This window comes from Rutilus rutilus (assembly GCF_951802725.1).
Source record: "Rutilus rutilus genome assembly, chromosome: 20".
NCBI lineage: Eukaryota > Metazoa > Chordata > Actinopteri > Cypriniformes > Leuciscidae > Rutilus > Rutilus rutilus.
Genome location: NC_140225.1, coordinates 15,304,676 through 15,317,852, shown reverse-complemented (window position 1 = coordinate 15,317,852; position 13,177 = coordinate 15,304,676). Strand labels below are relative to the sequence as shown.

The following is a 13,177-nucleotide window of genomic DNA, read 5'->3' as shown; positions in this document are numbered from 1 at the left end:
GGAGACACTTCAGTACAAGGCTTAGATAAAAGCCCACACAGGGGACCAATCCACCGTACAACAAGCAATATTAAACATTTATACCTCGAGACATCTACTTAATATTACTGCATGCAGACCTGTGGCATTTGGTTTTGATTTATACATGTTGCTTTTGTAAGTTGTTCATTGCTTTTTGCTGAAAATGTGTGTTATGTTTTAGTTACTAATACTTTTTCAGGAGTAGTGATAGTTCAATTTTGCTGCTTTCCAGAGCTTAACATTTTTATTTAGAGTAACTTTTATAGGACAACCCTGCTCAGAACTGGGTTAGACAGTGAAGAAGCAGCCTTCTTTAAAAAAGTAACCTATGAAGATTCCCTGACATACTTGTAAGTAATCTATCCAGGTCTAAAGTTTTTAACCCCTGAACCTTTTTTAATCAGATACTTCAGCTGAAGATATTTTATAAAATGCATAGTTTAAAAAAATCTGATCGGATTAACCATGTTCAAAGTAGTTGAACATGTAAAGTAAAATAACGATATCTGTATACAGTATGTAAATCTAAGATAAATGTGCGTGTGTGTTGCTAAGGTGTTAGTAGTTGCTTGGTGATTTTTTTTTCAGTCAGAAGAGCCCATCCCCAAATCTAAATTTAAATAAAGGTTTCAATGCAAATCTGTTTAAATCTGGGGGGGTTCATTTTTCGCATGGTGAAAATCTCAGTAATATCTCTAAGAAAAGCAATAGCATACCTCTCAATTAACCACATGGTTTTGAGGCATCAATCATGTAAATTGAGTTATGTGCCAAAGTTTAATACTTAATTTAGTTCAAAGTTTGTTCAAAATCCTAACATTGTTCAAATATGATAAAGTATAAGCAAGAATAAAAGTGATGCTTCCCTTAGCAAATACCACACATTATTTATTGACTATTGGTTTATACAAAAGCAATTAGCCACCCAAGAGTGCATTACACTTTTATTTTACTTTTAAGATATTTTAAATATTTAAAACACTAAAACATTTTAACAGCAGACTAAAAGTAATTACAAGTTTGCACAATCTATTTTTGTTTTTTGGAAGAAAATTTCAGCACTCCTCACCCTCTCTGTGCGTCATGTTCAAGATGCCCCAGGTGCTAAAAAATAACCGGAAAACCGCCCAGAAACCCGTATGCACATGGCATGGCACTCATCCATATAACATGCCAACAGTAAATAGAAGGCCAACATCACGGAAAGCGCTGAGACTGTCCCTTGGTGCCTGTGTGTTTGTTTGTGTCCATGTGGCAGAGTGCATTCAGCTTTGCGTGTCATCATTGCTTCCTCTGTCTGGGGACTAAATGTAGCTCTTAAACACAAATTCACGAACACAGCGGCCACTTTAATCCCAGTTCTCAGTCTTTCTCTGCTGGTGGGTCAATGCAGAACATATTTTAATGTGAGATCTTGGCTGCAAGTGCCCCTCTGGGGCTCAAATATTCAATAAGCGTAAACAGAGCGGGTTTAGAGATGGACTCTGGCTAGTGTAAGGTGGCAGCTCACATAGTCAACATGTGTATAAACTTGATGAACTTTTGTGTGTGTGTGTGTGTGTTTTAGGGGACTGGGAGTGCTGTCCACTGGACCCCACCGCATGGCATGTACGTTTTTTTCCCACCTTGTGCTATAATCAGTATATTTAGTCAACGTGAATTGATGCTCACAGAACATTTTACCTACAGAATGCGATATTTATCAAGAAGAAAACGAAGAGCTTGATTTTATCCATTGCAAATTATTTGGATGGGTTTTGTTGCATTTGTTACATACGTTACAGTAGCTCAAATTAAAGCATTGCGTGTAAGCTTAAATGCAATGTAAGTTGCTTTGGATAAAAGCATCTGCTGAATGCATAAATGTAAATGTACAGTAACACCAGAATTGAACAATACGAATACAATTTTGCAAGACAATTTCTAAATAGATATTTAGCTATTGGTTAAAAATGATTTAGCCTGTGCGGTCTTATGTGATATGAGCAAAAAAATTAAGTTCTGAATAAACATCTAGAAAAACATTTTCTTTTGCAATAATTTCCAGTTAAATCAGGAAGGTGCATTAAAAAAGTAAATTAGGGCAATTTTGTATTTTATGTTAACAATGTGACTGATAACACTCATGCGTTGTCCAGTGTTGCTGAGATTCTGTTATAGTTATATAAATTTAATATTTTCCATTTCATTTTAATTTTAGGAAAAGTTTTTGTAATTTTGTTGTGTTCTTGTAATTTTGTTTTACACATGTTATATAGTTTTTTTTATTAATTATTTTAGTACACCAAGTTAAACTTAACTTAAAATGAGAAATGTTATTTTAATCCATATTTAATTTAAAGTCACGAAAATGTTTCCTTTGGTTTTAGTTTTAGTTAACTATAATAACCCTGCTTGTGTCTGTGTGTGAATGCGATTGAGTGTGAAGGTGAGATTTATGTGTAATTTATATGTTCTTTCTCTGATGGGATTAATCTCTGCCTTGTTCTCTTTAGCATCCGGTTACATGGCAGCCCTCCAAGGAAGGTGATCATTTAATTGGCCGAATCACTTTGAGTAAGCGAACAGCCATGCCAAAAGAGGCTGGGGCTCTGCTTGGACTAAAGGTGAGGCGAGAGCTAAACATACTGTATAAACACTAGTGTTCCTCTCCTCACTGTAATGAAGTCAACAACTACATGTCATGAACCATGTACAAAAAAGAAATCTGCAATATATGTTGCGACATTTATCAATTCTCTGTAGACTTTACCCATCTTTAATTGATTTGTATCGGTACAGGTGGTCGGGGGGAAGATTACAGAAACTGGGAGACTTGGGGCCTTCATCACTAAAGTCAAGAAAGGAAGTCTAGCTGATGTGGTGGGTCATCTAAGGGCCGGTGAGTCCAGCTCTTTTCTCAGTTTGAAGCTTAAAGAACTAGAGCCGTCAATTGAGTAAACGATGCAATTATATTACATCATACACCGATTACAACATTAAGCATATGAATCACATAGCCTACATGCGTATATCAGTGGTTCTCAAAACTTCTAAGAGGGCCTTAAGATGACTTAAAATGATTTAAAATAAGATTTAAACGTAAATGTAATTTTAAAACTGTGACTTAAAAAGTCAGATAAATGTAATAAAATCTTAAAACATCATTGACATAAAAAAAAAATTATACATATATATTAAATTAAATAAAATAAAATAAATTAATTAAATTAAATTAAATAAATTTATATATATAAAAATAATAATTTGTAGATATGCCAAGCATGAGTGCAAATATTTTTAAAAATAGAAATAAAAATTTACTTATCCAGTGAATCACAAATGACTGAAGAATCATGTAAATTCATCGGTTAAAAAGAGTGGGAAACCTGAAGAACATTCAGCTCCTACTGTAAAACTTCTAGAATCCTGAAATTTAACTTTTAATTATAATTCTTTTAGTTACTTTACGTACAGAAGCTAGGGGTGCCCATAGATAAAACAAGTTTTTAAAACAAAACTAAGGCTGGGGGTCCTTGGAGTCAAAAAGGTTGAGAACCACTGGTATCAATATTTGCAAAGAAAAGCCCCCAAATGAAGATGATTCAAAGACATTCAATTATTGTTGTAGATGAGTGCAAATAGACAGAAAGTGTCTTTAGAAGTCAGTATATTATTTCCATATTGTCTGCATTCTTTTCTCAAAAAATGAGGTTGTATTACAAGCTTAAATTGCTCTGATGGTTTGAAAATTTCTGATTTAATTGACTTTACCAGCAGGTCAGGGCAGAGTCCTACACTCTGGTGGGTACCCGACGGGTGAACCGCTAATATTCGATGTAACGGGTGGAATAATATTTACGTTGTCATATGTCATATGTTCAACCTCTGTAGTCTGAAGACCGTCAGGTTTCTAATTACAACACGATTTACAGCGTGCAACTTAAGTGATTGACAGCTTCAGTCATTAAGGGAGTGCATTAAGGGAGTGCGTGCTTTCTGTATATAATCTATTCACAATTTGAATAAAAGTTTTATTTTTCATGCTGCTTAGAGGACCAACGGCTGCAGAGTTTCAGGAGTGACAACTGCATTTAAATGCAGAGTGAATCCGCTAAAATATCCCCGATATTATATGACAATAATGGCTCATATTTGGCTATATGTAATTTTAATTTATGGAGACCTCTAAGCATCAGTATAGCCTATTTATACACATTTGTTCAAAATAGCCTGTATGGGCAGATTGTTCACATGATGTGCGGTTCAGGTTGCGGTCTTTGTCAAACGGGTCGGGTCGGGTACGGAATTAAATGAGGTGTTCTATTAAGTACTGCCGGTGTGGGTTTACCAAACACGACCCGTGCAGGACCCTGGGTCAGGGGGCGTGTGCTAAAATAACACATTTCATTTACAGTCCTTATTTTAATTGAATTCAATAATGTATTTAGTCCTCAGATATTTTGAAAATCTATTTTAAGAATGTAACTGTGGATGTTCTCAGATGTATACAGGAATTTAATGTGACAACATACATTTTGGCTGTTTGCAGGTGATGAAGTGCTTCAGTGGAATGGTAAATCATTACCAGGATTAACCAAGAAAGAAGTTTACAATATCATCTTGAATTCTCAAACAGAACCAAAAGTTGAATTAATAGTATCAAGGCCAATTGGGTAAGTCGTCCATCACATGCCTTACTGGGTATCTGACTCTTGAGTAACAAACGGCAAAGCACCCAATTTTATTATAGTCCGGACAAAGTCAAATCACTAAATAAGAGTGTTTGAATAGTCTGTATTGTGTTTAGTTTTCACTTTGAACCGTTACATTCTCCTCTGCTCTGTCCTCCTACCTCTTTAAAAAGATGTATTCTTTGATTTCTCTCCAAACTCTTGCAATGGGTGTATAAATCTAAGCAGCCAGTAAAACAAAGTCTAACAGATGATTTTAGAAGCACATCTCTGAATTCCCTACTCATTTGCTTCTGTCAGCTTTTTATTTATTTATTTTTAAATCTCTAAGAATGAACTCGTGATGTATTGTACACACCTCCTTTCTGTCCTCTGTACATAACCTCTGGCTGATGATGTTTGACTAGAAACCAGATGTCACCGTGCACAGAGTATTTGGACACTTATGTCACACTTAAAAATGCCTTCTAAACAAATGATGCTAGAGCTTTTCTGAAATAAACTTGTCAATAATATATTTTGAACAGTTAATGGTTTATAATTTGAAACTTAACAAACCTTAAATGCATGTTTGTACTATATTGCTTTAAAATAAATGCCACACTTTACGGTCAGTAAGATTACATTTTTGAAAGAAATTAATACTTTAAATAAAAGTAGCAAGGATTCACTAAATTAAAATTTCTGTTTAAAAAACAATTCTGTCCTTTTGAACTTTCAATTAATCATAAAGAAAATTATAACACAAAAATGATTTAGCAGCTCAGTTGTTTTCCACACTGGTAAGGAAATAAAAAAAACGTTTCTTAGGCACCAAATCTGCTGAAAATTCAGCTTTGCCATCACAGAAATAAATTACATTTTCAAATGTATTTAAGTAGAAAAAAAGTAATTTTAAATTGTAATATTTATTTATCTTTTTTACTGTATTTTAATCAAATAAATGCAGCCTTGGTGAAAAAAATCTTACTGACCCAAACATTTAAACGGTAGTGTTGTTTTAATGTTGACAACTAATGTATGGATATGTGATCTCTTTCTTTCAGTGATATACCACGAATACCAGAAACATCACATCCTCCATTAGAATCCAGTACGTACTGAATCAAATTAATCAATAATCTGATCAAATGTGAACTCTTAAATCTCTTAAATATATTTTATATATACAGTGAGGAAAATAAGTATTCGAACACCCTGCTATTTTGCAAGTTCTCCCACTTAGAAATCATGGAGGGGTCTGAAATTGTCATCGTAGGTGCATGTCCACTGTGAGAGACATAATCTAAAAAAAAAAATCCAGAAATCACAATGTATGATTTTTTAACTATTTATTTGTGTGATACAGCTGCAAATAAGTATTTGAACACCTGAGAAAATCAATGTTAATATTTGGTACAGTAGCCTTTGTTTGCAATTACAGAGGTCAAACGTTTCCTGTAGTTTTTCACCAGGTTTGCACACACTGCAGGAGGGATTTTGGCCCACTCCTCCACACAGATCTTCTCTAGATCAGTCAGGTTTCTGGGCTGTCGCTGAGAAACACAGAGTTTGAGCTCCCTCCAAAGATTCTCTATTGGGTTTAGGTCTGGAGACTGGCTAGGCCACGCCAGAACCTTGATATGCTTCTTACAGAGCCACTCCTTGGTTATCCTGGCTGTGTGCTTCGGGTTATTAAGACCCAGCCTCGACCCATCTTCAATGCTCTAACTGAGGGAAGGAGGTTGTTCCCCAAAATCTCGCAATACATGGCCCCGGTCATCCTCTCCTTAATACAGTGCAGTCGCCCTGTCCCATGTGCAGAAAAACACCCCCAAAGCATGATGCTACCACCCCCATGCTTCACAGTAGGGATGGTGTTCTTGGGATGGTTCTCATCATTCTTCTTCCTCTAAACACGTTTAGTGGAATTATGACCAAAAAGTTCTATTTTGGTCTCATCTGACCACATGACTTTCTCCCATGATCATCCAAATGGTCATTGGCAAACTTAAGACAGGCCTTGACATGTGCTGTTAAGCAGGGGAACCTTCCGTGCCATGCATGATTTCAAACCATGACGTCTTAGTGTATTACCAACAGTAACCTTGGAAACGGTGGTCCCAGCTCTTTTCAGGTCATTGACCAGCTCCTCCCGTGTAGTTCTGGGCTGATTTCTCACCTTTCTTAGGATCATTGAGACGAGGTGAGATCTTGCATGGAGCCCCAGTCCGAGGGAGACTGACAGCTTCTTCCATTTTCTAATGATTGCTCCAACAGTGGACCTTTTTTCACCAAGCTGCTTGGCAATTTCCCCGTAGCCCTTTCCAGCCTTGTGGAGGTGTACAATTTTGTCTCTAGTGTCTTTGGACAGCTCTTTGGTCTTGGCCATGTTAGTAGTTGGATTCTTACTGATTGTATGGGGTGGACAGGTGTCTTTATGCAGCTAACGACCTCAAACAGGTGCATCTAATTTAGGATAATAAATGGAGTGGAGGTGGACATTTTAAAGGCAGACTAACAGGTCTTTGAGGGTCAGAATTCTAGCTGATAGACAGGTGTTCAAATACTTATTTGCAGCTGTATCATACAAATAAATAGTTAAAAAATCATATATTGTGATTTCTGGATTTTTTTTTTTAGATTATGTCTCTCACAGTGGACATGCACCTACGATGACAATTTCAGACCCCTCCATGATTTCCAAGTGGGAGAACTTGCAAAATAGCAGGGTGTTCAAATACTTATTTTCCTCACTGTATATAAACATTATTGTGATGTTATCAGCTTTTGTTTTTTCCTTGACCCTCTGCAGCAGGTTCAAGTTCCTTCGAATCACAGAAGATGGAAAGACCCTCTATATCTGTCCTGTCCCCATCCAGCCCAAGTGGTCTTAGAGATGCCCCTCAGCTACTGCCTGGACAGCTGTCGGTCAGTAAATACTGAAGAAAACAAGGGCAATTCACCATGTTGTGCTTAGAGTTTTAGCTTATTAGCTGTGTATGTATTTGTCTTGCAGGTGAAAATGTGGTATGACAAGGTCGGCCATCAGCTGATAGTGAACGTATTGCAGGCTATAGACCTGGCGCCTAGATCGGATGGACGACCCAGAAACCCCTATGTCAAAATGTACTTCCTGCCCGATAGAAGGTATTCATAGTTGTATATTAGATTGTGTCAATTTTGGTATCAAGAAATTTGTTATTGTATCGACTAGGGACTCTTCACTACCGTTCAAATGTTTGTGGTCAGTAAGATTTTTAAAAATACGTATATTTAGCAAGGTTGCATTAAATGTAACTTTCTATTCATCTAGTATTATGGTTTCTGCAAAAATATTAAGCAGCAGAACTGTTTATATTAATAATATAATAAGAAATATTTCTTGAGCAGCAAATCAGCATATTTAGGTTAGACATCAATAGAATAAATCACATTTTAAAATATATTCAAATCGAATTTTAAATTACAATAATATTTTACAATATTACTGTATTACTGTTTTTCAAAAAGGTGTATTTGATCAAATAAATGCTGCCTTGGTGAGCATAAGAGAAACGTTACAAAGTTTTACAGACCCCAAACTTTTGAATGGTAGAGTAAATCAAACACTAAATAACCAATTTTCCAAAAAATATATGAATTTATGATTTTGATTAGTGTTGATACGTGCATCAAGCAGTTGAGACTCAAGTAGTTGAGTTTTAATGTTCTCATTTTATTTTTTTATCTATATATTTGTTTTACTTTAGTGATAAGAGCAAGAGAAGAACGAAAACAGTAAAGAAAAGTCTGGAACCCAAGTGGAACCAGACGTTTGTGTACTCTCATGTCCATCGCCGGGATTTCAGGGAGCACATGCTGGAGATTACAGTATGGGACCAACCCAGAATACAAGAGGAGGAGAGTGACTTTCTGGGAGAGGTACGAAGCATATATTGTCATTGTCCATTTATTCACAACATGAATTCACAACACAGTATTTCACCTGACTCTCTTTGAACCTAGATCCTGATCGAGCTGGAGACTGCCCTGCTGGATGACAAGCCTCACTGGTACAAGCTGCAGGCACATGACGTCTCTTCCATCCCACTGCCGCACCCGTCGCCATACCTGCCCCGTAGACACGGCCAAACAGAAACACCCACCAAAAAGCTGCAGCGTAAGTAGAAGGCCACGCTGGTGGGGGTGTGATCTGAAAGTGTTTACATAGTAAATCACTTTGTGTTTAAGTGCTTATTCTCTAACAGGGAGGAATTTGCTTAGAATAAATTCAGTTGTTTGCAACCATTGATGCCACTGTTTATTTGCCAGCACCGTCTGCGCAGTTTTAGGACCCGATAACTGGATATGTACCCAATTATAACACACTTCTCCATCATGTGATCATAAATTTGATCAATTATAGTGAGCACAAACAGTTGTACCACAGGTTTTCCATGAATGGTAATAATTCAACGGTGACTGGCCCCTGTAATTAGCATCATTTGCATAGAAAGCAGGTGTGTTTGCCCAAAAACAAATGACATTGACTTGTGCTACATCACTTTGTATACAGTATTATACAAAGGTTTGGGGTCAATGAGATTTTTGTAAGTTTTGGAAAGATCTTATGCTCATTTATTTGACCAAAAATAACCAGTCATTTTGTGTCACTTTTTAAAATAATTATTTTCTATTTTAATATATTTTAAAATGTAATTTATACTTGTGATAGCAAAGCTGAATTTTCAGCAGCCATTGCTGCAATCTTCAGTGTCACATGATCCTTCAAAATCAATCATGATTTGCTGCTCAAGAAACATTTATTAATATTATCAATGTTGAAAACAGTTAACATTTTTGTGGGAACTGTGATCATTTTTTTCAGGACTGAACGGTAGTGTACATTCTGCTTAATTGTGAGTGGTATACAGTATACTGAAATACTAAAATACTGCTCAATTGAGTGCCACAATCGTTTAGTGAATTCGCCCCCTCAGTGTTTCACAGAATTACAGAAAGCTGAAGAGTATGTGGGCAGTTCGATTAAAATAGATGAAGTTTGCCTTTACTTTCCAAGATGATATGTCAAACCAGGGAAATTATCATAATTTACAAATTTACAAAATGAAATGCAGTATACTGTAAGTAGGTGAAGGGAAATCATCAAATATTAGTTAAACATCAACATATCTTTTAGATCAAGGTCCTGGAATTCATCCAGTCTCATTAATATGTTTGGCTTTGTGTTGCACTTTTTTGTCTGTTTTGTCTGTATGTTATGTTTTTTGAACCGTGCTGCGTGTGAGTTAGTGTGTAGGAGTGTGTGGCCCATGGGTACAGTATGTCCACAGGACATATTTTAGTATGCTAGGTTATTTCTGTATACCTTTGCTTTCCTAACCATGGCTTATTCCAACAGTGCTTTGTGTGCATTCGTTTACGTCTTTATCTCGTGTCTGTCTGTACATCTATCCCTGTGTATATCTGTATCTGTCTGTGCAGGCTCGCAGCGTATTACAGAAACTGATTATGATGATGCTATTGGTGTAGTCGCCACAGGTGGGTGGGAGGGGCCAAGGCATTCGCCACCTTGGCACTTCTTTGTGCTTTGTGAATTAGAGTATCCCAAGATAGAAGCATCCACTAGCAGGTCTTCCCTTCCTTTGGAAGTCACCGCTGTTGTGCTGGAGACAAGGCACCAATCACCGACATTACACATCTGGCATGTTTCATTCTTCCCATACTAATAAAATAACTGATTTGTTACTCTAAAGTGCTTACAACATAAAAGTGGTGCTTTTTCTATATTGGGAGAATGTGTTTATAGACATTGACTTTCCGGGGTGTTCTGTCTCCAGTACTTTTCTCTGTAGTATAGTAGTGTAGACCTGCAGTATAACGCACACTATAACACATGCATGATCACAATGGGGAAGGTGATGAGGGAGAATTTGGGAACAGGAGGACTGCTTCCTCTCAGTAGTGCTCAACCTTTGATTTTGCCTCTGCATGGTAGAAGTTAGAAAATGACACGGTTTTGTGGAACACTGCCTTTGTGAGATACCTTGACATTCTCCAAACCATTAGGCATATGTTTGTGCAATTGTGAGAATAGTGGATGTCTTAGGTCAGTGGTTATCATCTTTCTTTTTTTCTTCTTCTTCTTTTTCTTCTTTTTTTTTTATCATGCTCACCTTTGAATTTATTATTCATTGCGACTTAAATTTTTTTTTTTATAATATAATATATCATATTTATAATAGTTATGTTAAACGGTTTTATTAGAAAATAAATAAATAAAATAGAACATAAAATAAAAATATAATATATTAATTAATATATAAAATATATAATAACCAAAAATAGAAAAATAAATAAATTGAATATAATGTAGAACTCAAATGGTGATTCCAACTGTCTAAAGCACACATTGGTCAAGAAAAAGGAGAATGAACAAGGTATTTTAATTGTCTGGCATGTTTTGTTAGATATGATCTAACATATTATGTTGATCCTTTTATTTTTGGATGGGTTCTAACATGGAGAATGTGGTTTGTTAAAGCCAATGACTGCATAAGCAGTGCATCTGAATTTTCCAGACAGGCTTTAAAAAATGTTATTTAAATTTTTTTTGTGTATGTGTGTATGATCACAGCTACAGAAAATCGATCAAGAGAAAGAGAAAGGGACAGAGACAGAGATCGAGATCGAGATCGAGCAACGACTTTAGAGGTTCCTGATCAGCAGAGGCCAACTCAGTATCGCTCACGGTCCGTGTCTCCACACAGAGACGAAGAAAGCAGGGGGCGGTCCCGCCCTCCCAACGTCCCCGCACAGAGGTATGTCCCTACCTATTTAGGATTTATCATGTAGCAAATAATTGCAACCTGCATTAAAAGGGGCACATCTTTCTCTCTAAGGAGTCTGGATGAGGTTCAGCACACCCGGCGATCCCGTTCCCCAACACGCTACCATGACCGTGCCCGTGTGCAAGAGAGAGAGTACGTAGATGACAGGTAAATAGAAACGTGTGCGTCCAAGCAAGTGTGTATAAGTGTGCCATAGTCTGTGTTAAAAAAAATCACTTCCACATGCCTTCATTTTCTTCCATTAAAATACTGTTTCTGGAATGCCATTCAAATTTTGTTTTTGGGAAGAGAAATTGTGCTTATCTACAAAGGTCTCCATTTTCAGAAGGTGGGTTATAGCCAAAACACATGTGATTGAATGATTCACGGAAGGTTTGTTTTTGAAAGGATTGAGCACCATTGAAGGGTTTGTATGGACAGAGATGATCGTGCAGAAAGACTTTGTTACTGGTCCTCTTCTAAATCACTTACTGGTGCCCATTTTTTCCTTTATGTTTGCTTTTTTTATTGGTCTATTTTGTTTATTTTCCTGTGTCATCCATCTCCATGGTAATTGCAGTGAGGTCATCTTGATACACAGATCAATGCGGGGTCGAAGCGCAGAGTGTCTGCACACCCAAAGGTAAAGAAAAGTCCAGAATCGAACCACCAATCTGTGAATTATAGTATTGTTGTATTCAGATTACTATGTGAATCAATATCACTATTTTGGTGTCATAAGCACTGGTAATATCATTTTCATTTTGAAAAGACTCCTCGTATCTGTTTCGTTCGCCTAGCCTGAAGTTTATTCCATTTAATTAAAACAGAACTGAGTGTTGATGCCAGTTTCTCTCCCTCGAACGCTTCTTGTCAAGCTCTTCGCCTCTCAACTCTAATATTTCAGAGCAGCTAGTTGACAAGAAATATTACAAGCGGAACTTTCCACTTGCTTTTGGCTTGCAGCCTAAAAGACGAATACCTCGTCATGACAACCGTTTGCTTTCTCAAAATAACAATCTCATTCTGCTCAAGTGTTATTCTGACACGTTTATTTTTATTCCGCTTGTCACTGACCTTGATTATGAGCGCGGGGGAAAAGGATGATCTAGAATGAGGGAGTTTCCCCTGGAGTGATCTTTGCATGTTTGCTCGAGTGACTTTTGACATTCTTTTGCTATTTGAGTGGACTAACTACAGCTCTGATGTTGATACATCTTTTGTTTCCCTTTTGCATGCTTGCATGTTAATGTAATGTTGCCAGGAGTTCATCTAAGTACAGTAGCACTCTGCCTCCTAAGATGCCTTTATTAGTCAATGGAATTCATAAGGATATTTACAGGTAAGGCAGCCAAAACTGAACTCTTGAGCCATCCTTTCTGACTAATTAGTATTTTATAGCATCTGTGAACCTCAAATTCCAGAGCACTTAGCTAATGCAATATGCAGTATGCTGGTGCGTATATTTTTGATTATTGTCAAAGTTTGACACATTTATCATTTAACAAAACCATTAAACTGGATGTTCATGACAATGTTGTACATTTACTGTAATATTAGAAATTGTTAATATTGTTGGCTCTTGTAAAAAAGTGCACTTATTTCTACTGAATGTGCATTTGTACTGTACTTCAAATCTTATACTTTAAAAAAATGTTTTGTGGAGATCAT

The 13,177-nt window shown here is 36.6% G+C and overlaps 1 protein-coding gene across 6 annotated transcripts in view; it reads left to right on the top strand.

Moving 5' to 3' along the window:
* rims1a (regulating synaptic membrane exocytosis 1a) overlaps positions 1-13,177 on the top strand; it is a 78,238-nt gene that overhangs the window by 48,345 nt on the left and 16,716 nt on the right. For 3 of the 6 annotated variants that reach the window (XM_084392091.1, XM_084392090.1, XM_084392092.1), the window contains exons 7-18: positions 1,589-1,629; positions 2,517-2,627; positions 2,803-2,902; positions 4,553-4,676; positions 5,741-5,787; positions 7,489-7,604; positions 7,693-7,823; positions 8,426-8,597; positions 8,682-8,835; positions 10,161-10,217; positions 11,314-11,497; positions 11,579-11,674. In XM_084392091.1, coding sequence (XP_084248217.1) covers positions 1,589-1,629; positions 2,517-2,627; positions 2,803-2,902; positions 4,553-4,676; positions 5,741-5,787; positions 7,489-7,604; positions 7,693-7,823; positions 8,426-8,597; positions 8,682-8,835; positions 10,161-10,217; positions 11,314-11,497; positions 11,579-11,674 — 1,333 coding nt within the window. Of the gene's footprint in view, positions 1-1,588; positions 1,630-2,516; positions 2,628-2,802; positions 2,903-4,552; positions 4,677-5,740; positions 5,788-7,488; positions 7,605-7,692; positions 7,824-8,425; positions 8,598-8,681; positions 8,836-10,160; positions 10,218-11,313; positions 11,498-11,578; positions 11,675-12,086; positions 12,150-12,770; positions 12,849-13,177 lie in introns of all 6 variants that reach the window. The other 3 variants (XM_084392088.1, XM_084392089.1, XM_084392087.1) reach the window with 2 other exon arrangements.